The 25,852-nt window shown below is 42.0% G+C and overlaps 2 protein-coding genes across 3 annotated transcripts in view; one reads left to right on the top strand and one right to left on the bottom strand.

Moving 5' to 3' along the window:
* Positions 1–3,780: 3,780 nt before the first annotated feature.
* On the top strand, positions 3,781–22,436 carry MSH6 (mutS homolog 6; the record flags this gene model as incomplete). Of its 2 annotated transcripts, none has more annotated exons than XM_081100753.1 (10): positions 3,781–4,090; positions 9,615–9,814; positions 13,483–13,649; positions 15,575–18,119; positions 19,510–19,778; positions 20,906–21,023; positions 21,252–21,341; positions 21,684–21,838; positions 21,940–22,139; positions 22,264–22,436. In XM_081100753.1, the coding sequence occupies 10 exons, from the start codon at positions 3,846–3,848 to the stop codon at positions 22,343–22,345; spliced, it is 4,071 nt and encodes a 1,356-aa protein (XP_080956879.1). In that variant the 3' UTR covers positions 22,346–22,436. The 2 variants fall into 2 exon arrangements, with proteins under 2 accessions (XP_080956879.1, XP_080956880.1); XM_081100754.1 differs by having other exon boundaries at positions 3,904–4,079.
* The window catches only part of FBXO11 (F-box protein 11), a 99,328-nt gene continuing 95,878 nt past the window's right edge, over positions 22,403–25,852 (bottom strand). The window contains exons 20-23 of the mRNA XM_081100755.1: positions 24,842–24,949; positions 24,430–24,538; positions 23,865–23,963; positions 22,403–23,748 (exon numbers count right to left, since the gene is read on the bottom strand). Coding sequence (XP_080956881.1) covers positions 23,619–23,748; positions 23,865–23,963; positions 24,430–24,538; positions 24,842–24,949 — 446 coding nt within the window. The 3' untranslated portion in view covers positions 22,403–23,618. The remainder of the gene's footprint in view (positions 23,749–23,864; positions 23,964–24,429; positions 24,539–24,841; positions 24,950–25,852) is intronic.

The following is a 25,852-nucleotide window of genomic DNA, read 5'->3' as shown; positions in this document are numbered from 1 at the left end:
GGTTAAAAAGAAACAACAACCCTGGACAGTTGCACAGTCGTTAGAGTTTCAAGGGTTTGATTCCCAATCAAGGGCACGTAGGTACCTTGGTTGCAGGCTCAATCCTGGTCTAGTTGGAGCACATGTGAGAGGCAACCAATCCATGTGAGAATCTCACATGGATATTTCTCTGTCTCTCTTCCCTTTTTCCCTCCCCTCCACTCTCTCTAAAGAAATCAATGGAGCTAAAGGAAGACCAGCCCCTGGCTTCCATCATGGTGATGGACCAGGAAATGCAGTTCAAGAAATAATGATTCCAGCTAGGGCTCCATTGGCTCAGTAGATAGAGCATCAGCCTGCAGGCAAAAGGGTCCTGGGTTCCATTCCGGTCAAGGGCACGTACCTCGGTTGCAGGGTCCTCCCCCCTCTGGTCCGGGCTCATTCAGGAGGCAACCAATCAATGTGTTTCTCTCACATTGATATTTCTCTGTCTTTCCCTTTCTCTAAAAATCAATGGAAAGATATCCTCGGGTGAGGATTTAAAATAATAATAGCCCTAGCCGGTTTGTCTCAGTGGATAGCCTCTGTGGTTCTCAACCTTCTGGCCCTTTAAATACAGTTCCTCATGTTGTGACCCAACCATAAAATTATTTTCGTTGCTACTTCATAACTGTAATGTTGCTACTGTTATGAATCGTAATGTAAATATCTGATATGCAGAATGGTCTTAGGCGACCCCTGTGAAAGAGTCGTTTGACCGCCAAAGGGGTCACGACCCACAGGTTGAGAACCGCTGGGATAGAGTGTTGGCCTATGGACTGAAGGGTCCCAGGTTCGATTCTAGTCAAGGGCACATGCCTGGCTTGCAGGCTCGATCCCCAGTAAGGGATGTGCAGGAGGCAGCCAATCCATGATTCTCTCTCATCATTGATGTTTCTCTCTCTCTTCCACCCTCCTTTCCTTTCTGAAATCGATAAAAATATATTAAAAAAATAAATTAAATACATTAAAATTAAAAAAAAATCCATGGAAAAAATTTCCTCAGGCAAGGATTAAAAAAAAAGAAACAATAGGCACAAAATGCAATCACTTGTGTTAAGCTCCACTTTAGCAAACCAAGGCTTACTACTTAACAACCTAATTGCAATTTCAGCCTTCCCCAGGAATGTAATCTTAACAAAGCAGTCTGAAATTGCCTGGTTAGTAGAATGACGTGATCCTCCTAATAGACCGATTGTCCCCCAAAGAAGATGAATAATCCTTCTTCATTTATGACATCCTTTTCCCCATTCCCTCACTGTTAAAAACCTTTCCCTTTCTGTAGTCCTCTGGAGCTTTGTACTTGCTAGATGGATGCTGCCCAATTTAGGAATCCTCCTATCTAATAATCAGTGAATATGCAAATTGACCATCACACTGTCACAAAGATGATGGTGCCCACAGTGGAGGCGGGGTTTCCGTAACACAAGATGGCTGCACCCACAGCAGAGGCCCAGTTCCCATAATGAGCCTTAATGAGCCATCAGCAGGGACCTGAGGCAGTGTGGTGCCAGGCCGGTGCAGAGGACCTGAGACTGCACCCCCACTCCAGCACCAGGCCATGCCCTGTACCCGGGGGGGGGGGGGGGGGGGGGGTGGGGGGGGTGAGGGGGTGGGGGAGGTTTGACAGGGGTCCTGAGGCCACACCCCCCATCCGACAGGGCTTGACAGGGGACCTCAAGGTGCGCCCCTGGCCCCGGTGCTGGGCCAGTGGACCTCAGGCTGCTCCCCCCGCCCTGGGGGACCTGAGGCTGTGCCCCCTGCCCAGTGGGCTTGACAGGAGATCTCAGGCCGTGCCCCTCACCCTGGCGCCAGGGGACCTGAGGCTGCACTGGGGGACCTGAGGCTGTGCCCCCTGCCCAGTGGGCTTGACAGGAGAGCTCAGGCCGTGCCCCTCGCCCTGGCGCCAGGGGACCTGAGGCTGCACTGGGGGACCTGAGGCTGTGCCCGGGGACCTGAGTCTGTGCCCCCCCACCCTGTGGGGCTTGGTGGGGGCCATGAGGCTGTGCCTCCCCAACCCCGCAGGGCTTGACAGGGGACCTGAGGCTGTGCCCCCTGCCCAACGGGGCTTGACAAGGGTGGGGCCGGCTGGGTCTGGATCTCGCCCAATAGGGTGGGGCTGGTTGGGTCTGGGTCTCGCCCAATAGGGTGGGGCTGGTTGGGTCTGGGTCTCGCACGATTTCAAGGTACACACGGGTGGGAGGGGACTTGACTGTGGGTCCCACAGCATGCCCCAGACTCTGACAGGAGGAAGATTTTCATATACATTTTACTAATTTTCTTTCATCTCTGACACTTCTATTATAAAGGGCAAGTAGCAATAGTAAAATATTTCCTCTAATTAATCCTTTTTTAATGTGCACGGGTTTCGTGCACTGGACTACTAGTCATTCAATAAAGCAAATGAAATCTTTAAAATTTACTGGGCTGAATTTTTAATATATTTTTTCCATCACCACTTATCCCTCCCATACCCTTTTCCACCTCCATCCGTTCCCCTCACCCTCTCCCTCATCACCACACTACTTGGTTTAATTTTTAACAATATTTATCTCATTTAGTGTGGATCAGCATGTTTTGCTGCAAGAAAGGTTTGATTTCAGGGTGTTGCCCCATCTCTCTGTGGGTGTCACATATCTATCCATGGAGGGGAGAGTACCTTTCAAATGTATGTGAAACAAACCTGATTTTATTATTTGCTTAGCAAAAATACCAAACAAACAAAATAACGTGTGGCAGAACACAGCTTCCCCTAACAAAGAGCTGACTTTACATAGGTTTTTATCAAAATACAGCTGTTGCTGATTGCGTGTCCCTGAATTCTGCGTTCCATAGTTATTAACTTACAACTTGGGATTGTCAGTCTTCTAATTTCTTTCTCGAATTTGGAGGTTAGGAACTTTTTATTCACGTCCTGTTACTTTTCTAAAGCCTGAGAAAAATCTTGCCTTCTGAGGCACACATGGCCCAAAAGGTTCCGATAAAGGTCTGTGGACCTGACGTACTAGTATCTACCTCCTAGGTTGAGAGGATTATGTTCCCAGAAGAAAGCTAGCTGGTAGGTTTTATCATAAACACGTAAAGGACCTGCTACTTGGGATTCATTTAACAAATATTTACCAAGTGCCTACTATGTGCAAAGCTTTGAGAATACAACGTGAACAGGTTTGATCTACTGCTGACCAAAGTCTGAGTCTTATTTTCCGGTTCCAAACGCAGGATTTTTCAATTCGGCGCTGGTTGGAAGGCATTTCCCTGCAAGGGTCTCTTTCCGCGGCCCTTCGGTTTGCGCCCAGGACCTCAGCCGCTCTCGCCTTCAGGCGGTGAGAACACTAGGCACACGCGAGCCAGCCTCCAGCCTCCAGCCTCCAGCCCGCAGCCCGCAGCCCCCACGACCATCGCTCCTCTGGCGGAGAGGAAAGGCTTCTCGCGACCCGTAGCCCTGCTAACCGCGAGGTGTTCCAGTCCAGACTAGCCCCCCGGGTCTGCGCGCCAGGCTCAAGGCCGTTCCCACCTCGGGGGCTGGAGCGGGGATGGGGTCGGGGGTCAGGGGGTGGGGGTTGGGGGGGGACACATGGGTAACGGCGCACAGCACAGCGCGCCGGCCCCGCCCCTCCCCACGTCGCCTGGAGGGGGCGAGGCCGGCGCGTCACCGTGACGCCGCCCGCGCACAGCGAGGCGCCCGCCGATTGGCTGCCGAGGCCCGAGTTCCTCCAGCGCAGCGCGCGCCTCCCCCCAGATTTCCCGCCAGCAGGCGCCGCGCGGTGGATGCGGTCCCTCTGGTCGCTCGCTCCGACGAGAGCAGTTGGGCCTCGCCGTCTGTCGCCATGTCGCGACAGAGCACGCTGTACAGCTTCTTCCCCAAGTCGCCCGCGGGGCTGAGTAATGCCGGCAAGGCCCCGGTCAAGGCCTCAGGTGAAGGCGGCGCCGCCGCCGCCGCCGGGGCCTCCCCTTCCCCCAGCGAGGAGGTGGCCCGGAGCGAGGTCGGGCCTGGGCGCTCCGCGTCGCCGTCCGAGGCGAGGAACCTCAACGGAGGGCTGCGGAGGTCGACAACTCCTGCGGTTTCCTCCAGGTAGCGGGGTGGGGTTGGGGCCGAAGGTGGGGGCTCGGCGGCGAGACCACGGCGCTCAGGGAAGGGAGGCTCGCTCTGGGGGCCTGGGGAGAGTGCGGCCAGGCCCTGGGCTCGGAGGAGGTGGGGCTGCACGCTGGGCTCGAAAGTCTGTCGGGGCTGAGTTTGTAGCCTTGGGGGTGTAGATGGTAAACAAGGTCGGAGGAAATGGGCTGCAGGAGGAAGGCGGGGGAGGGGAGACGCGCGGAGTTGGAAGGAAGAGGTTGGGGGTCTGGGTGGAGGAGAGGCATGGCTAGCTGCTCGGGATGCGGGGAGAATGGAGAGATGGGAACACCGGGGGTGAGTCGGAGAGAGGGAGGGGCTCTGCATGTTCCTTTTCGGGGTGCATATCCCGTACGAGGCAGGGGGTGGTGCCCGCCCGGGGCCAGGGAGGCGTGACGGGGGCAAAGGAGTGCCTGCGGGAGCGGGAACGAGCATTCTGCAGGGTGTGCGTGCGCGGCGTCCAGCGAGTGGGGGCCGGGGGGAGGCTTCCCCTTCGAAGCTGGGACAGTGAGGGGGGCTCCAGTAGACCTTCGGGGCACTCAGCCTGACGTTTGGATAGGAGGCTCCGACGCCAAGACGCTCTGGGGCGATGGGCCCGCGGCCTGGTGGCTGAGTGTGTGTGTTGTGCGGCATTTCGGCGTCGGGCGGCCCTCCAGCCGAGCGCGCCGGGGGTGTGTCACTCCGCACACCCGGGGCCTGATTGGTCCCCGCGAGGACTGCGAGGTGTGGGGACGGGACGGGGGTGGGGGAGCTGAAAGTGCTGGGATCCGCTGGGTTATCCCCTAGGTAGGTGGCGTGTACACCAAAACAAGTGAGAAATTGGGAATCTGTTAATGAGGAAGATATTTTTAATCCTCATCTGAGGATATTTTGTAATTGTTTTACAGAGAGAGTGAAAGGGAGGGAGAGAAACATCAGTGTGAGAAAGAGACACGCCGGCTGGTTGCCTCCTGGCCGCACCCTAACCAGGGCGGGAGCGCATCTGCAACCCAGGTACCTGCCCGAGACCGGGAATCAAACCCTTGACCTTTGGGTGCGCAGGCAGATGTCTGACCACTGAATAACACTGGCGAGGGTGAGAATCTTTTTTTTAAGATTTTTTTTTAAAATTGATTTCAGAGAGGAAGGGAAAGGGAGAGATAGAAACATCAATGATGTGAGAGAATCATTGATAGGCTGCCTTCTGCCCGCCCCCGGATAGAGCCCACAACCCCGGACATGTGCCCTGACTGGGAATTGAACTGTGACCTCCTGGTTCATAGGTTGATGCTCAACCACTGGACCACACTGGCCGGGCTAATTTTTATTAATTTAATTTTCCCCCCATCACTATTTATCTCTCCTGTACTACCTCCTCCACCTCCACCCACCCGAGAATCTGTTTTGATACATGGGATGTATGTGTCGAGTTGAAGAAAATATAATTTTATAAAATAGTGCAGTATTTGTTGACGGTTCCATGGGAGGATGGGATACCGTAATTTTTTTGGAGTTGAGTGAGACCGTACATACTTGATCTGGCCCTGGGTAGCCATGTACCAACGGGATTGTGGGGAAGCCTGCCTGGAAGTGTCCTGTTTTCTGGGCAGTTCAGTGCTATTCCAGGGTTTGGCTGCCCTTTTGTCAGAGTAGAGGGTGATATTTTGAAAAGCTCACATTTACTGTATCCCAAGTGTTTTAGGCATAAAGTGTAATGGTAGCTATTTGAAAGTGTGAAGAAACAGAGGTTCAGGGGATATAAAGTGTCAACATAAACATTCAAACCTGTAGATAATTTTTGTGAGTTTATTTAAGCCAAACTATCCACAATTGCCAGGAAGCTAAATTTCAACTGATTGAGATAATGCTCCAGAGAAGGACAATTTTGCACCTTATTTTATACATTGCAATTAAGAAAAGCATGTGGGTTACATGAAATCCATTGGTGAAAAATTAGGGAGAGGGGAGAAAGCAAAGTGGGGAAACCTCTGGGATTGGGTAAAAAGCAAAATGACAGACACCTACTTCTTTTACATAGGTGGGTATAGAATATTTAACAGTCAACAATTAACTCAAGCCTGGCCGGTGTGGCTCAGTGGTTGAGCATGGACCATGTAACAAGAGGTCGTTGGTTAGATTCCCAATGGATTTTGGGCTCCATCCCAGGCAGGGAATGTGCAAAAGGCAGCCAATCGATGATCATGTTTTTCTCATTGATGTTTCTTTTTTTTTTTTAAATATATTTTATTGATTTTTTTTACAGAGAGGAAAGGAGAGAGAGATAGAGAGTTAGAAACATCAATGGGAGAGAAACATCGATCAGCCGCCTCCTGCACATCTCCCACTGGGGATGTGCCTGTAACCGAGGTACATGCCCTTGACCGGAATCGAACCTGGGACCTCTCAGTCCGCAGGCCGACGCTCTATCCACTGAGCCAAACCGGTTTCGGCCTCATTGATGTTTCTATGTCTCCCTCTCCCTGCCTTTCTCTCTAAAATCAATAAACATATTAAAAAACACACAAACAGTTAACTCAATAACAATGGGGATTTGTGGTCTCTGCAGAGCGGTGCCTGTGCTTTGATTGGTCTGGAAAAAGAAAATTACTTTGACATTCCAAAGATACGTTATTGTAGATAAAAAAACAAACACCCCACAATAGACAACTCAGTTAAGCTATTGACCTTTATCAGGGAAGATACTGGCCGAGGACATGGCTATCCACCATAAACTGCTTTTAGTTAAAAAATTTTAATTTCAGACCATCCTTTGTGGTTACTTGAGATCTCTGAGTTTGCAAGACTGCCACACAGGCCTTCCCTGAGGTTAGCATGTGGTCCCTTTTCCTCCATCGAAGAACTCCAAGATCTGAGAGTTGATCAGTGGTTCTGAGTAGTTGATTTGAAATGTCTTAAGTTTTTGATGTTCTACAGCTTTTTCCATAGTCCAAGTGTAATTATAGTGTTGCCCTCATTTAAGCAACTCTTTTGAAAGTTTATATAGTTGTGTGAAGAGTAGCAGGATGTGCCTCCTCAGAATATGCGTCTTTAGCATAAAAATTATTTTGATCTGATTATTTTTGAGAACTAGACATAAGAGAAGCTAGAAGTTACTCATCTGTACAGGAAATTTACATTTATAAAGGCAATCTCCATTTGTAAGGATATTTCCCTCTGTGTACCAGTAAGAAGGATGACTAAATTACAAGAAGCTGTTACTGGAGAAGGCACAGACTTAAATCTGCATAACAACCTTACCCTTGTTAACTGTTCTTTTCCTGGTAACTTTCCTTAATTAACTGCCTCACAATCTTTCTTTTGTCTTTAACTGCAGGTGATATTTAAGGTGGTGACTTGGGCTGTCCCTGGGAGTTACTGAGTTTTCCTTAGTATCTCCCATGAATACAGGAGGTCTGCATGTTAATAGTCTTTTGTTTACCTTTCTTTTGTTAATCTTTTATTACAGAAGGTTTCAGCCAAGAATTCAGAAGGGTAGAAGGGACAAATATTTTTTCCTTCTCTACATATGCATCCTTATTAACAGACAATTTACTTGAACATGAATAGATTCTTCCTGCATCCATGTTAAACAGACACATTTATTGTATGGTTGTGCTTTGTGTATTGTGTAGGGAGCATATGCTATTTTTTCTTAAAATTATAGGAAAGTTTATTTAGAAAGTTATAGAGATAGTAGAAGTGAGCCAGCTGGGCTGCATAGGCAGAAGAAGGGCCCTTGGAACTTAGAGAAAGGCAAGGTAACATACCTGGGGGGACAGAGAGGGGAGAGGGAAAGTTAGAAGAGGGAGAGTGAGCCTATTTGTTTCTTGAGGTCTGACCTCAAATGTTAGTAAGGACGTCAGGAGACCTTTAAAAGCATAAACAATGTAAAAGCATAGCATTATTTACACTTGACGACCTACTATGGAGACCATTTCCACAGTATTTAAGAAAGATGGGCATTTGATACTAGATTTTTAAAAAAATGGTTCTTTAAATATTGATTATAGAGAGAGAGAGAGGGGGGGAAAACACTGATTTGTTGTTCTGCTTATTTAGGCAATCATTGATTGATTGTAGTATGTGCTCTGACTGGGGATGCAACCCAGAACCTTGGTGTATTGGGATGATGCTTTAACCAACTGAGCTACGTGGCCAGGGCAGCTTGTGGTTTTCTGATACTAGGGTGATAGGCTTTATGGTTAAGTGGTTTTCTGCCTAAGTTAAGGGAAAGCCTGCTTGACTGTGGGGAGGCTTGTAAACAAACCATTTCTTACAGTGATGCACAGTGATAAGGGTCTTTGTCTCTTGTTAATTAATAGATATGTTAGTAAGGAAGAGGCTATGATAAGAACTTTGAATTGTACAGACAGCTTCCTGTTTGAAGATGACCCATGTGGTTAGCTTGGTGGCAATATTTATAAACTATAGGTAGCTATAGATTTCTATAAATTGAGAAAAGACTATATGTATTTATAAAGGCCTTTGAGACAAGTACTAGGTGAAGTTATGCTCTGGTTTCTTTGCCTACATATTTTGAAGAAAGGAACACATTAATTTCATGATTGGGTCTGAATAAGGTGGCCTCAGTTGACTAATGATCACTTTCTAAAATGTCTAAAATGTTAAAAAAATAAAATAAAATGTCTAAAATATTGTTTGTAATGTACTTATTCTAGTAGTTATTCAGTGAAAACCTTTTAGCAGGGTTTAGTATTTGAGCAGGGTTTACCAGCTTTGTGGCCTCTACATCACTGAGGGGCTCTTCTATAGTCTGTTAGCTAGATTCTTCTCTCCCCCTTACTCTTCTCCCTTTCGCAGGAAGTTTTCAGGGCTAAATCAGTTTTTGTGAAGATTGAATCTATTTTGCTTCTGTAGGCATCTGCATTCTATATTTTGGGCACTTATCTGTTGACTTTTTCCCATAAAACTAGATTTTTAATAGCAGGTGGGCAGTAGTGTGCTAGGTAGCTTTTGTAGTGTTTGGAATATAAAGGAGCTTAACTAAAGAGCACAAGCAAAGTCTAATGAGGTAATAGTTAATATAATTAGCAAATTACATAGTGGGCATGTTTGGTATTTTATTAATAAATACGGTGGCCACTTCCTGACATATACCATATTAGACTATAGGTATGATTTGTAATTTGGAGAACAATATGTACATTGAGTCTATACCTTTTTCTTGCCATCAACATTCTACCAAAGATTCTGAGAAAGTTTCTCATCTTAATACCAGATTTCATTATACTTGTGTTTGGCTTATGTCTTATGTATTTGCTTATTATTTAAGCAAGTGATATTTGCTTATTGTTTAAAAAAATAACTTGAAAATTTGGTTTTGAAAAATCATTAAGTCTAGAATTTCTATGCTTGAATGTTAATGCCAGAAGACTTCAGAGGAGTTTTAGCAATACCTTCCTTAGAATTGTTTATTCATAGGTAATTCCCTTTAATGAAACTTAACCAAATATTAACCAAGTTATGTATTTCCTTTTGGCAACAGTTCTTGTGACTTCTCACCAGGTGATTTGGTTTGGGCCAAGATGGAGGGTTATCCCTGGTGGCCTTGCTTGGTTTACAACCACCCTTTTGATGGAACATTCATCCGTGAGAAAGGGAAGTCTGCCCGAGTTCATGTACAGTTTTTTGATGACAGCCCAACAAGGGGATGGGTTAGCAGAAGGCTATTGAAGCCATATACAGGTAAGAGAGTCACTTTGAAGAGTGAGAGTGTATGTGTGTGTGTTTGTGTGTGTGTATGTAAGTATGAAGATGACAGAGCCCATACATGTGAAGTGTCAGCATCTCTCATACAGTGAAGTTAAGTGTATTTTATTTCAATGAATTGTAAGAGTGGTGGGGCAAAGGTTTTAGTATGGGAAAAGGATTAAGATGCATCTGCTCTTCAACTAGTTGGTGTGTGGAGTGGAATATTTGTGTCCTTTAAGTGACTTATAGCAATATCATTCCTCCTCCCCCCCTTTTAAATATATTTTTATTGATTTCAGAGAGGGAGAGAGACATCAATGATGAGAATTATTGATGGGCTGCTTCCTGCACGCCCCCTACTGCCCTGACTGAGGATAGAACTGTGGCCTCCTGGTTCATAGGTCAACACTCAACCACTGAGCCACACTGGCTGGGCATATCATGCCCTTAAAGGAAAGATGATATCATAATTGGATCTTATGATTTGGACCAAAATATCAAATTCAGACATGAAAAGAGTAAATTAAACAGTATGCTCATCTTAAAGGATGAAAAAGAAAGGCAATGCAATCAGGATACATAGCATATAGATCAGCCGTGGGCAAACTACTACGGCCCACGGGCCGGATCCGCCCGTTTGAAATGAATAAAACTAAAAAAAAAAAAAAAAAGACCGTACCCTTTTATGTAATGATGTTTACTTTGAATTTATATTAGTTCACACAAACACTCCATCCATGCTTTTGTTCCGGCCCTCGGGTCCAGTTTAAGAACCCATTGTGGCCCTCAAGTCAAAAAGTTTGCCCACCCCTGATATAGATGAACGGCATTCTCTAGGACAAATGGAGATGTATGCTTACCTGTCCTTCAAAATCCTCACATATGCCCTGGCCGGGTAGCTCAGTTGGTTAGACCATGGTCCTGATACACCAAAGTTGCTGGTTTGATCCCCGGTCAGGGCACATACAAGAAATAACCAATGAATGCATGTATAATTGGAACAACAAATCAATGTCTCTCTCTCTCTCTCTCTCTCTCTCTCTCTCTCTCTCTCTCTCTCTTCCTCTCTCTTCCTCTTCCCCTTCCCCACTTCTCCCCTCCTCCCTCCCTCCCTCCCTTCCGTTCCTTTCTGTCTCAATTAAAAAAAAAAAAAGGTTAGAAAAAAGTCCTCACCAGTGAGCACATCTGAGTTCACTTTCATATCAAACTTCTGGAACTTGAACTTTCTCTTCTCAGGTCCAGCCATATTTCACAGATACCAGCAGACTACAAGTGTGTAGCTTCCCTTGGGTTAGTTTTGTGCACCCTGTTAAATCTCTTGAATTATATAGCGCATGCATAGTAGGATTGCATAACACAGTGACTGTACACTCAAGCATGAACAAGTCTTTATCCTCAGAATTTCCAAGCTAGGACTTTTTTTTAGAGAGGGAGAGAGAGACAGAGAAACATCGATATGAGAGAGACATTGATCAGTTGCCTTGCCCATGCCCCAAGCGGGGCTTGAACCTGCAACCTGGGTATGCATCCCAACTGGGAATCGAACCCACCTTTGGTGTACAGAATGATACTCCAACCAACTGAATCATACTGGCTGGGGCCAGCCTAGGACATTTTTGAACTCATTGATTTGGAATCAGAAGAGACAAGAAGGTTAAATAAGGCCCAACAATTTGGGCAGCTTATTAATTGCAAGACCATACCTTCCCTAACCAAGGACACTTGAGAGCAAATGGTTGGTTTGTACCCTCCTTCCTAACCAGAAAATACATAGCTTAAGTCACCCTGGCCTGGGAAAATAGAAAACAAAGACTCAAGGCCATTTGTGTCAGCTAAACCCAAGGACAGATGAAGTTGGGGAACAAAACCCCCATTAAAGCCAGAGAGACCTAAGATATAAGTAAAACAGGCCAAACAATTATCCAAAACACCCCAATATACTCATTTTGATGCATCAGCATATTAAAAATGCATCTGGAAAGCTGATGAATAGTCTACTGAAACTCTTCCCTAAGATTCTTGCCTGCAGGGAAAAAAAAAAGGATAAAAAGCCTTCAGGACAAACAATCGATGTGGACTCATACAAGAGCACACCTGTGGCCCTTCCCAGGCATGAACTTTTTATTTCTAAGGGTCCCCGTGAGACTCGTAGCCAGAGGAGCAGTGGGCAGCGGCAGCTTGACTTGAGGCTCACCCCCTGATCCTGTCTTCAAGACCTTCTTTTCTCTGACTTCTTCCCAGTGAGCTAAAGTGGGAAATTTAGTCTGTTCCACTAATGTGCTGTACCATCTCGGTCAACCAAAGTAATTTCTTAAAAAACATTTTTTAAAATTGACTTTTAGAGAAAGGAAGGGAGAGAGAAAGAAACATTAGTATCAGAGAGAAACATCAATCAGTTGCCTCCCGTATGCACCCCAACAGAGGTTCGAACCTGAAACCTGGGTATGTGCCCTGACTTGGAATCAAGCCTGCCATCTTCTGGTGTATGGGAGACGCTCCAACCAGCTGAGCCACAGTGGCCAGGGCCAAAGTAATTTATTTCTGACACTGTTTACTCATAAAATGAGTGAGTTGGACCCTATGTTGAATGAGGTCTTTTACCAGGAGTAATTTTGGAATTCTAAACACAGCTTTGGCAAATGAATTTAGATAGGTGAGGGGTGAATACAACTTTGGGGAAAGTTCAGAGCCTCTTTCCAAATGAATTAGATTGTTGCAATTTGTAGCTTTGGTTCAGCTTTTTAGAGAAATGGGAAACCAGCTTTATTTTAGGCAGCCCATAAAAGTTGCTAAGTCCATGAAAATTTAGGATATCCTATTAGTTTTAGTATACAGATAGAAGGAAATAATGTGAAGCTTGGATCTCTTAAATTTAGATTCTGGTTTGTTTTTAAATTACAGTTATTAGTTATGTTTGGGCAGAAGGAAACAGACATTCCTAGTTATGACTCCTGGAAAAGAACTAAGTAATTTGTACCGTTAGACTAGTGATCTTCTGCATTTAACCTTTTTGCTCAGTGAGTATTACAGCTTTAAAAAAAAAGTTTTTATTGATTTGAGAGAGGAAGGGAGAGGGAGAGATGGAAACATCAATGATGAGAATCACTTATAGGCTGCCTCCTGCATGCCCCCACACTGGGGACCAAGCTTGCAACCCGGGCATGTGCCCTGATCGGGAATTGAACCGTGACCTGCTGGTTCATAGGTCGACGCTCAACCAGAGCCATGCTGGCCAGGCGGGGTAAACTTATTTTTAATATCATAGCTTCATTTAACAGACAGTGTGTGTAGTCTTTGCGTTCCTGAAGTAATTTTTTTTAAAAAGGGTCTCAAAACAAACCCCTTTACATCTCATGCCTCACTTGAAGAGTTATACCTTACCTGTTTGTTTAGGCTATAGTTCCAGGTCATTCATTAGAAGAGACTACGTGGTCCTGGGTGATACAAGTGCAAGAAAGTAAAATAGGTAATTGCAGTTTCATTGGTAGTTTTACCCTGAAGATAACTTCCTTGTGGGCTTTATTGATCTAGCTGTATTAATAAAAATAATGGTATAGTAGAAGTTATACTTGATTGTTGTTATTTTTGTTCGTTTGGACAGGTGTTGTAGGTTGAACCAACTATCTAGCCAACAATTCTTATTTATAAATATATATTTTTAGGTTCAAAATCAAAGGAAGCCCAGAAAGGAGGTCATTTTTACAGTGCAAAGCCTGAAATACTCAGAGCAATGCAACGTGCAGATGAAGCCTTGACTAAAGATAAGATTAAGAGGCTTGAATTGGCAGTGTGTGATGAGCCCTCAGAACCAGAAGAGGAAGAAATGGAGGTGAGACATTGCAAACAGTTATTTCTGCTAGGAGAATGATGGAAAGGGGTGGCATAGTAAAGTGACATTCTCTTGCTTTACATTTGCATATACTTTAGTACTCATGCACACATATGTCTATGCTTCCCTGGATTGTAGGGTAAGTTAGATTACATAGTCTCTGCAGCCCAGCACCCCATTATATTAGTGTCCTTAAGCCTCTGGAAGACAGATGCTACAAGAGGTGGCAATAAGTAAAGAGCTAGGGCTGGTAAGGAGGTAGTGATAAAATTGGTCATGTTGTCTGATAGCGAGCTTAGGAAATTCATTAAATCATTTACATGCTCTAATACTTTTTGTTGTATTTTGGATTAATAAGGATAAAGGTTGAGTAACCTTGAAGTACAACCTTGGTTTCAAATGTTAATGGTCATTATTTGATGGAATTAAATCCAGTTAAGAAAATGAACAAGTAATTTGTTCATTTAAAACAAATAACTTGTCCATTTAAAACATTTTCTAATTTAGTAAATTAATGAGGTATGTGTTTAAAAGAGATGCATCTGTAAGCTTTTTGTTTTATTCTGTTTTATAGATGAGGGAATATGTGAGTTAACATAATGAGTATTTTAAGAGAAATGAAAGAAAAGTTTTTAATTTTAATTTTGAGGTTGAGACCAGGGGGTCATAACATTAATCAGGTTTAGAACTGGATGGATAGTAACTACAGAGATCACATAGCCTTATGCATGTGATAGAGATCCACAAGTAGATGTGCTTTGCCTAAGAAGATACTTTTGGTTTGTGGAAGATCAAGGGGCCTAGAATTAGTGTAGATTACTTACTGCTTTATTATACTAAAGAACATATAAAGAGGCCCAGTTGGTTGGAGTGTCGTCCTGTACATCAAAAGGTTGTGAGTTTAATTCTCAGTTGGTACATATGTAGGTGGTGGGGTTTTTTTTCTTCTTTAAATATATTTTTATTAATTTCACAGAGGAACAGAGAGGGAGAGAGAGAGAAGCAACAATGATGAGAATCATTAATTGGCTGTCTGTCTCCTGCACACCCCCTACTGGGGATTGAGCCCACTACCTGGGCTTGTGCCCTGACTGGGTATTGAATCGTGACCTGGTTCATAGGTTGATGGTCAATCACTGAGCAACACCGGCCGGCTAGGTTGTAGGTTTGATTACCAGTCGGGGTGTGTAAGGGAGGCAAATTGCTAAATGTTTCTCTCCCCCTTACTCTCTGTGAACATATCCTTTGGTGTGGATTGAAAAAAAAAGTATATAAAACAAACATCTTAATATTTATCTGTTGAAGAGGAAATCCTGGAAGATAAACAGAGGGAGACTTAAAGATTTTATTTCTACAGCTGTGACTAATGAATACATCATTTATGGGCATTTGTGATATATATGGTCATGTTTCATCACTATTGTATAGGGTAGAACTGTCATGACAGAATTGCTTAATCTTGTAGTGTGATACTTGTTTTAATGTTAGGTGAAACAAATTGATATTCCTTAAAGAGAATTGTTTCTCATTTTTGAAGGTTAGTTTTTGTGGAGAGCCGCCACAGCATTTGGACAGGTTCAAGCCTCAGACTGATGAGAGGGCGTGGTCCTCTTGTGGCAAAGCCACATATAAGTTCCAGCTTGGAGGGCAAAGCCCTCCCAGCACAATTAAAGATTCAGCTTAATAGGCTGTGTCACTGTTTCCTCATCCAGGCGCAGTGGTCCACCTAACCCCAACTATATTCTCTTGTCTGTTTTCTTTAATCCTTCACTGCCCCTCCCCCCGGTTCACCACTGGCTGTGCTGGATGCAGTTCATTGGCACCCAGCTTTGCCACAAGTTTTTCTCTTGGTATGTGAGAGGTATTCACAGCAGTACTGTACTTTTCCAAATTTTGTTTTTACATGCTCTTTCCTTGCCTGCCAGGTAGGTGCAACTTATACATCAGATAAGAATGAAGAAGATAATGAAATTGAGAGTGAAGAGGAAGTGCGGCCTAAGGTGCAAGGATCTAGGCGAAGTAGCCGCCAAATTAAAAAACGGAGAGTCATATCAGACTCTGAGAGTGACAACGGTGGCTCTGATGTGGAATTCAAGCCAGATGCTAAGGAGGAAGGAAGCAGTGATGAAATAAGCAGTGGAGTGGGGGATAGTGACAGTGAAGGCCTGCATAGCTTTGTCAAAGTTACTCCAAAGCGGAAGAGAATGGTGACTGGAAACGGCTCTCTTAAAAGGAAAAGTTCAAGGAAGGAAATGCCCCCCGTCAGTAAACGAGCAACTGGCATTTCCTCAGAAACCAGGAGTACTCTGTGTGCTTTCTCTGCCCCTCAAAATTCTGAATCCCTAGCCCACATTAGTGGAAGATGTGATGATAATAGTCGCCCAGCTGTCTGGTATCATGAAACTTTAGAATGGCTCAAGGAGGAAAAGAGAAGAGATGTGCACAGGAGGCGTCCCGATCATCCAGATTTTGATGCATCTACACTCTATGTGCCTGAGGATTTCCTTAATTCCTGTACTCCTGGGATGAAGAAGTGGTGGCAGATTAAGTCTCAGAACTTTGATCTTGTTATATTTTATAAGGTGGGGAAGTTCTATGAGCTGTACCACATGGATGCTCTTACTGGAGTCAGTGAACTAGGGCTGGTATTCATGAAAGGCAACTGGGCCCATTCTGGTTTCCCTGAAATTGCATTTGGCCGATACTCAGATTCTCTGGTTCAGAAGGGCTATAAAGTAGCACGGGTGGAACAGACTGAGACCCCAGAAATGATGGAGGCAAGATGCCGAAAGATGGCACATATATCTAAGCATGATAGAGTGGTGAGGAGGGAGATTTGTAGGATCATTACTAAGGGTACACAGACGTACAGTGTGCTGGAAGGTGACCCCTCTGAGAACTACAGTAAGTATCTTCTTAGCCTTAAAGAAAAAGAGGAAGATACTTCTGGCCACACTCGAGTATATGGTGTATGCTTTGTTGATGCCTCACTGGGAAAGTTTTTCATAGGTCAGTTTTCAGATGATCGCCATTGCTCAAGGTTTAGGACTCTCGTGGCACATTATCCTCCAGTACAAGTATTGTTTGAGAGAGGAAATCTCTCAACAGAAACCAAGATGATCCTGAAGGGTTCATTATCCTCTTCTCTTCAGGAAGGTCTGATACCAGGCTCCCAGTTTTGGGATGCAGCCAAAACTTTGAGAACTCTTCTTGAAGAAGGATATTTTAAAGAAAAGTTAAATGAGGACAGTGGGGTGGTATTACCCCACGTGCTTAAAGGTATGACTTCAGAGTCTGATTCTATTGGGTTGACACCAGGAGAGAAGAGTGAATTGGCCCTCTCTGCTCTAGGTGGTTGTGTCTTCTACCTCAAAAAATGCCTTATCGATCAGGAGCTTTTATCAATGGCTAATTTTGAAGAATATATTCCCTTGGATTCTGACATGGTCAGTGTTATAAGACCTGGTGCTGTTTTTTCTAAAGTCAGTCAACGAATGGTGCTAGATTCTGTGACATTAAACAACTTGGAGATTTTCCTGAATGGAACGAACGGTTCTACTGAAGGTACCCTACTAGAGAAGATTGATACTTGCCATACTCCTTTTGGTAAGCGGCTCCTAAAGCAGTGGCTGTGTGCCCCACTGTGTAACCCTTTTGCTATCAATGATCGTTTAGATGCTATCGAAGACCTAATGTTTGTGCCTGACAAAATCACTGAGGTTGTAGATCTTTTAAAGAAGCTTCCAGACCTTGAGAGGCTATTGAGTAAAATTCATAATGTTGGGTCTCCGTTGAAGAGCCAGAACCACCCAGATAGCAGGGCTATAATGTATGAAGAAACTACATACAGTAAAAAAAAGATTATTGATTTCCTTTCTGCTCTGGAAGGATTCAAAGTAATATGTAAAATTATAGGGATTATGGAAGAAGTCATTGATGACTTTAAGTCTAAAATTCTTAAGCAGGTCATTACTCTGCAGACAAAAAATCCTGAAGGTCATTTTCCTGATTTAACTGTAGAACTGAACCGATGGGATACAGCCTTTGACCATGAAAAGGCTAGAAAGACTGGAGTGATTACTCCCAAAGTAGGATTTGACTCTGATTATGACCAAGCTCTTGCTGACATAAAAGAAAATGAGCAGAGCCTCTTGGAATACTTGGAGAAACAGCGCAGTCGAATTGGCTGTAGAACCATAGTGTATTGGGGAATTGGTCGGAACCGTTACCAGTTGGAAATTCCAGAGAATTTCACCACCCGTAATTTGCCAGAAGAATATGAGTTGAAATCCACCAAGAAGGGCTGTAAACGATACTGGACCAAAACTATTGAGAAGAAGTTGGCTAATTTGATAAATGCGGAAGAACGGAGAGACGTATCATTGAAGGACTGCATGCGACGACTATTCTATAACTTTGATAAAAATTACAAGAATTGGCAGGCTGCTGTAGAATGCATCGCAGTGTTGGGTAAGATTTTCAACAAGCTTCTACGGCTCTGGTTAGTAAAGTTCTGTGTTCCAGTTGTGCATTAAAATTTAAGTCCATTGGAGAGTCCCTATTGATGCATATCCCTAAAACAAGGTTATATATACTTTGACAAGTATAAAATATACTTGCCTTTTCACTAGGCAAAATGAATAGGTTGGCCATAGTCATGTAAGTTGTTCACTGGAAACTTATTAGTAGCCTTCTGGCCTTCAGCCTTAAAAAGGTTTTTTTTTTGTGTGTTAATCTTCACCTGAGGATATTTTTCCACTGATTTTGAGAGAATGAGAGGGAGGGAGGAAGAAAAACGGATTTGAGAGGGAGACACATTGATTGGTTGGCTTCCACACATGCCCTGACGGAATTGAACCCAGGCCATTCTGGTGCATGGAATAATGCGCTAACCCTTGAGCCCCACTGGCCAGGTTTGAGACAGTTTCCATCGGTTTTCATGAATACCGTTTTTAATCTATTTTTTGTTGCATTAATTTAAAACTATCCCTTAACGCATCACTTAATTTTTTTCATGACTTGCATTTTCTGTTTTTCAGTGAATCTTGACATGCCTTTTCAAAAGATTTTAACCTTTCCTTTTTCTTAGAAATTGTAGGAAAGTGACAATTTGGGCTAAGAGCCCTAATTTATGTATTTGTAATTTTATAATAGCTTCATAAATTTTTCTTTGTATTTCATGGCCAACTTATTTGGAGCCCTACTGTTTAGGGGTGTTTTTTGTGTGTTTAAAAAATGTAGCTACCAGTTTACCTAATTTGTAGCATAATTGTGATCTGAACCCAACTGTCAGAATAGTATATTTTTGTATTGTGTGTGCCACATTTTTTTCCTTAAGCCAATAGAGTTTCAAACAGTTTGGTGGGTATATTGAAATCCTTCCTTTCCCTGGCGTGTGTGGTTCAGCTGGTTGCAGTGTTGTCCTGTGCACTGAAGGATCATGGGTGGGAGGCAACCTATTAATGTTTCTCTTTCTCTCCTCCCTTCCTCTCTCTCAAATCAACTAAAAGAAAAATCCCCTCTCAGTACAGGTGTTCAAAATTGGTGAATTTTCTTCTTACAATTGTACCTATGTCAGAATGTTCTGTTTCTCCCCAAAAGTGATAATTTAGCTTCAGAATTATAAAGTCCATATGAAGCCACATACTATAACAGATTAACACTCAGGAACAGTTAATGAAAGCATGGTATTGTGCTGTTACTGATAATGATGTCACTACTGTTTGTCTAAACTGGAAGGAAGTAGAACGTAGCACCCCCACTGAAAAATCATTTTTGGAAGACATTTTATAGAAGTTGGGTTTTGATTATCAAGAAACCTCAAAAGTGATGAACCTCACTCTGACTCTTTCTTTAACAGATGTCTTATTGTGCCTGGCTAACTATAGTCGAGGGGGTGATGGTCCTATGTGTCGTCCAGTAGTTCTATTACCAAAAGAAGACACTCCTGTCTTCTTAGACCTTAAAGGGTCCCGTCATCCCTGCCTTACGAAGACTTTTTTTGGAGATGACTTTATTCCTAATGACATTCTAATAGGCTCTGAGGAGAAAGAGGAAGAAAATGGCAAAGCTTCTTGTGTGCTTGTTACTGGACCTAACATGGGAGGCAAGTCTACACTCATGAGACAGGTAAACTGACTTCAGGTTTTGCTACAGAAAGTTATAACAGTTTAAGAATGAATGTATTAACATATTTAGGCCATCCTTTTCCAAATACCACATGAATTACATAGGACTCAATCAGTGACTTAAAGGGAAACTCATTGTGCTATATAAAATTGAGAATTGTCTTTTTCTCATGAACCAGATATCTGTCTGCCTGATGTTAAGGGAAGAATACATTAAAAAGGCAAGGAAGATTTTAGGTCATGGTTTCTTTATAAGATTTTTGATTTGAATTAATAGATGCATATAATGAATGAAAATTATGCAAACGTTTCAGGCAAGCCCTTCAATTAGACTAATCCATGATAGACTTAGACAGAAAACCAAATAAAATTTGTGACCTAGTAACTGTTGGGAACTGCTTTTAGGGAAGACAAATATATTTTTGTCTTTACACCAGGGATTGGCCTATGTGATAATTTACATTTTTAATAGCTTGTAGAAAAAATGAGTGTGTGACAAAGACATTGAGCCCTTGACAGAAATGTTTGCTGACCCTCCTGCTCTCCTGTACTATATTATACTACGTTCACCAGAGAGACATACAGTGTAGTATAGTGGTTTTCAACCTTAAAAAAAGTGAACATTAATTTGCATGTCATCCTTGTATAAGGACCATGCTAATCTATTTTCAATTTTAGTATCTGTTGCCAAAGCAATTTTATTTTTAATTTAAAAAAATCAAATCACTTACAGAGTTGAACAAAAATGTACAGGGAGGATTCCATCCTCTGAAATGAATTCATTTGGTTTGGAATTGGTTCTAGGCATTGGTAGTTTAAAGATCGTTTAGCCAGATTTGAGAATCAACTAGTGTTGTGGGTTAATATACAAGCTCTGAGATTTTAAAGTCAGTCAGGCCCCTAAGCCATTTTTTGCCTTCTAAGCCTCACTTTTCCTACTTAAGATTTTGAAAAGTTTTCTTTTTTTATAGTGTTTGACTCTTCCTACATGATGTTTCTTAGGAAAGATTGTTTAGCTTGGCTTACTGTCTTTTGTGTATCAATAGAGATATATTTCTCTGTATGTCTGTTTATCTTATGATATTATTTAAACCAGTTATAAAATATCTTTTCCTCCCTCATTCACAGGCTGGCCTGTTAGCTGTAATTGCCCAGATGGGTTGTTACGTACCTGCTGAAGTGTGTAGGCTTACACCAATTGATAGAGTGTTTACTAGACTTGGTGCCTCAGACAGAATAATGTCAGGTGAGGTTTATTTATTTTTCTGTGTAAGGCTTGTCATTTGATTATTTTTCTGGTGTTATGTGAAGCAGAATGCTTTCAGGCTATTCAATTAGTAAATTACTCTTAAGTAATTTCTTGAAATTTAACTGGACAGCTCACGATACATTCGAGTAATATGAATTTAAAAGATGAATTTACTGTTGCAGTAGGATTCTTAAAATGATCACCCATTTGTTTTTCCCCCCCAAGGTGAAAGTACATTTTTTGTTGAATTGAGTGAAACTGCCAGTATACTTAAACATGCAACAGCACATTCTCTGGTGCTGGTGGATGAATTAGGTAAGACATTAAAATTTCCATCTGAAGGCTATCTTTAAAACAAATTTTTAAAAATAGTATTAACGGACTCACTTTGTACCATAGACCCACAACTGGAGATGAGATAATGTGAAAATTCCGATTATTAAATTTCTTAATCCTATTCAAATTTAGTTGTGATAATATGGGGATAATGAGACTAAGGAGAATTAACAGGAAGTTTCTGAAGATCTGTGATACTTGAGCAGTGCCACCCCAAGGGCTAAGAGACCTATTTGGCCTACATACAGAAAACTTTCAACTGATGTATCCTGATTTTTTTTTTGCATTACTTTGTAATTTATGCTTATTTTACTTTCACAGGAAGAGGTACTGCAACATTTGATGGAACAGCAATAGCAAGTGCAGTTGTTAAAGAACTTGCTGAGAATATAAAGTGTCGCACATTGTTTTCTACCCACTATCATTCATTAGTTGAAGATTATTCTCAAAACGTTGCAGTGCGCTTAGGACACATGGTATGTGCAAACTGCTTTTTCAGAAGTTGATTAGGTTTCTGAGAGAATCAAATTGGATACTTCCATTGCTAGCATGTGAATGTAATATTTCTCATTTTTAGGCATGCATGGTAGAAAATGAATGTGAAGATCCCAGTCAAGAGACTATTACCTTCCTTTATAAATTCATTAAGGGAGCTTGTCCTAAAAGCTATGGCTTTAATGCAGCAAGGCTTGCTAATCTTCCAGAGGAGGTTATTCAAAAGGGACATAGAAAAGCAAGAGAATTTGAGAAGACGACTCATTCATTAAGATTATTTCGGTAATTATAATTGGATATAATTTTGCCATGCAACTGACCTTATTAAAACAATAAAGAGGGATGGATTGATGCAGTGTGGAAAATGTGAACTAAACCCTCCCCCCCCCCTTTTTTTAATTTTAAGGGAAGTTTGCCTGGCTAGTGAAAGGTCGACTCTAGATGCTGAAGCTGTCCATAAGTTGCTGACTTTGATTGAGGAATTATAGTCTACAACAGAAGCTTTGAGTTGGCTTTTTTGACAAAGGTGGTAAATTCAGACAACATTATGATCTAATAAACTTTATTTTTTAAAAATGACCATTTTTCCATTTTCTTTCTAGGAAATTAAACCCTTTTAATTCTTACCTACCTTCTACATAATGGTTATTGAATACTTCACAATATATTAAGTCTAGATGTTATGGTACATGCATACACTTTCAGGCTGTTTATACCCACTGTCACCAATACACATAAATGGGGGAGGGAAGCTATGAAACTGTATAGGGCTGTATATATACTTGTCTCAGCTTAATGCAGGAAATTGTTTTAATTTCCAGCAGTTTGTCTAAACTGTTCAAAAAAAAAATAAAAACAAACAAAAACTATGAACAGAGTTCAAATACAGGACTGTTTTGAAGAGACTTTCTAAAGTGTACTTTAAAACATAGTAGTTTTTACCTTTCACAAAACTGAGTTTACAAGAATACTTTTGTTTTACAGTGCATCCCTTCCTAGGAAGTCTCATTAAAACACTCACTTTTCTAAGGGTGATTTTGAATGCTGCACAGGGAAGGGAAGGAAATAATAGTCTTAACTTTTCTTAAAGGATACCAGAAACATTGCTGGATATAATTTAAGATTAGTGTTTTCTCTTTCATAGAAAGAACGTACATACTGGGACATGAGTACAGTTACAGCAAGTCTAGGTGTGCTAACAAAACAGGGCACATTCAAGTACAATAAGATTTTGCTTGAAATTAAAAAAACAAACTACATGAGATTAAAGCATTAAAATCATATTTTCTCAATCTGAATACATGTTAAAAAAAATCAAAAGTAACGCAGAAGTGCTAGCTCACATTTTTTACCATATTACAAAAAGCAATTGGTACCCATGTCCATAAAGGCAGCAACAAAGCTGCTTGTCTATTGATGAGAGTACTACTGCAAATTGGACTGCATTCAATGCTAGTTGTAAAAACACCAGCTTTTTTTCAGAAGTTGGTATCTGTACAAAATTGCAGCTTTTTTTTTTTTTTCACTTCTGTCCCTTCAAATGTCTTTACACAGTAATGCTAAAACACCCAGCTTTGAGATCCTGAGTCAATATATTGCCACTTTCTTTTTGGTAGCTTGAGCTTCATAGTGTCAACTGACCTCATGTATCCATTTTTAATACAGTCTCTTCCTGTAGCATGGGCAAATACTAAATCTTCTTCCAAAAATGTTTTAAGTTATGATGTTAGAATGGCAGAACTTTTTCTTTAGGGAAGGAATTCAGTTGTGCTGCAATGTATTAGATTCTATAGGTGGAGCAGAGTCATATAGTGTATCTGTATCATGTGTAGGCTCACCAGCTAATGTACAAGGATTAGACAGTGTTCCAGCACCACAGTCACAGAAAAACCTAAAGCAAAATGAAAACCCAAAAATTAGGAAGGAGGATAATTGGGTAATAGAATAGGCAAGAAAGGGGGGGGGGGGGAATAATTGGGTGATAAAACAGGCAAGTATGCTACATACCTATCATGTCTAATAAATTCTACATCATGTCCCTGATGGCACTTCTTAATGCAGTTCACACATATGGCATTTCGATCTGTGGTGTTACAAGTGTGACATCTAAAAAGTAAAAACATTTTTCTTAAAACATGTTAATCAAAATAACTATATTTTGTTTGTATATATCACGCTATGAGCTTTGGCTTACAAAAAAGGACTAAACATTTTTGTGGCTCTAGCCTACAATTCTGTAGAGACTAAAGTGGATTAAGTGGATTGTCCTGTCTTCTGAGGAAAACAATTATAGAAAGGCCATTGAAACTTGCCTATTAAGCACTACTGAATTATTTTAGGGAGAGGAATTAACACCCACTCCACACTTAAATAACTTGTGCTTTTTCTGATATTTATGGTCTCAAACAGGATCCTCTAATAGATTGATCATAGAACTCAATGTGGACAATTAAGTTACATTGTTTTTCCACTGGTGAAATACCCAATTTACTCTGTCTTTACTCACACATGTAAGGGTGGGTCGGGGGGGATCACCATCTTTTCTGGACTAACAAATAATTTAGAAATATACCTGTAGAAGTCATGCATGGGATAGCTGGTATAACTTGATATTTTGTATAAACACTGGCCTCTACTAACAGCCTTTTCTATGGCATCTTGATTGTTCATTATTTTGTTATCTGTAATAAAAAAAAAACAAGTAAAATTCTAGAGGACAAAGATTTAAGATAAAAATATAGATTACAGGATTATTCTAATAAGTCAAAAGAGGTTAATGAAGTAAGCTAAGAAAAATAAGACTTTCCTTGTATAAGATATTCCAACTAGAATAAGTCAAAACTTTTCTTTGAAAATAGTTCTTGAGCTGTTGTAACTTTGTAGAGTGACAGAAGGAATTAAGTTATCAAAGAACAGTGGCTTTTGAATACTGTCTTCATGGCATAGTTCATGTATTTATAAGCAGAATGTAGACTCCAACATACCTTTCATTGTCACATTAACACCAGATGCTAAAAATAAGCCTCCAAACCGGTTGTTAAAAATCTGATTGCCTTCTAATGTTGCAGTTGCATGATTTGTAATTTCAATACCTGAAGTAAAATTTAAACAGCAGATGTATTACTTTAAGTTTCTTAAAAGAAACTGAACTCTTAACGGGAATAAAGTGCAAATGTTTATTTGAATCACCGACAGTAACATTTTCCACTGTTAATAATGGCATTAACGACTTACTACTTTTAATAATATTTTAAAATTTCTTTTGATTAGGTAGCAGCTGGTTTATATGCTGAAAAGGAACTAGACGGTTATTTGGAGTATTAAAAGTAACTGTCTGCACTAGCAAAAAGTTGAACTATATATGAACTAGAGGCCCAGTGCATGAATTCATGTACCAGTGGGGTCCTTTGGCCTGGCCTGTGGGATCAGGCTGAAACCGGCTCTTGGACATCCCCCAAGGGGTCCTGGATTGTGAGAGGATGCAGGCCAGGCCGAGGGACCCTACTGGTGCATGATTGGGGCCCGGGAGGGATGCGGGAGGTTGGCCAGCCAGGGAGGGACCACAGGAGGGCTCCAGGGCGTGTCCGGCCCATCTTGCTCAGTCCCGATCTGCTGGACCCAAGCAGCAAGCTAACCTACCAGTAAGTCGGAACATCTGCTCCCTGGTGGTCAGTGCAAGTCATAGCAACTGGTCAACCAGTCAACTGTCTGCCCCCTGGTGATCAGTACACATCATAGCAAGCAGTTGAATGGCCTTAGCATATCATTAGCATGTTACTCTGGTTGAATGGACAACTGGACACTTAAACACATTGCGTACCGCATAGAAATCTCTAAGACTATGCCAGGGACCGCACGTTTTTGGGCAAACTGCACGTTATTTAAATCATCATAATGCACTTTAGGTGTTGTTTTTCAATAATTATAACATTTTTATTTACAAAAACAAACAAAGTTCCTAGTACTTTTTTAACGTATGGTACTGTGTAAAACAT

This window comes from Myotis nattereri (genome assembly GCF_964212035.1).
Source record: "Myotis nattereri genome assembly, chromosome: 10".
Taxonomy (NCBI): domain Eukaryota; kingdom Metazoa; phylum Chordata; class Mammalia; order Chiroptera; family Vespertilionidae; genus Myotis; species Myotis nattereri.
The sequence above is the reverse complement of the archived record's forward strand: the minus strand, read 5'-3'. Positions and strand labels throughout refer to the sequence as shown.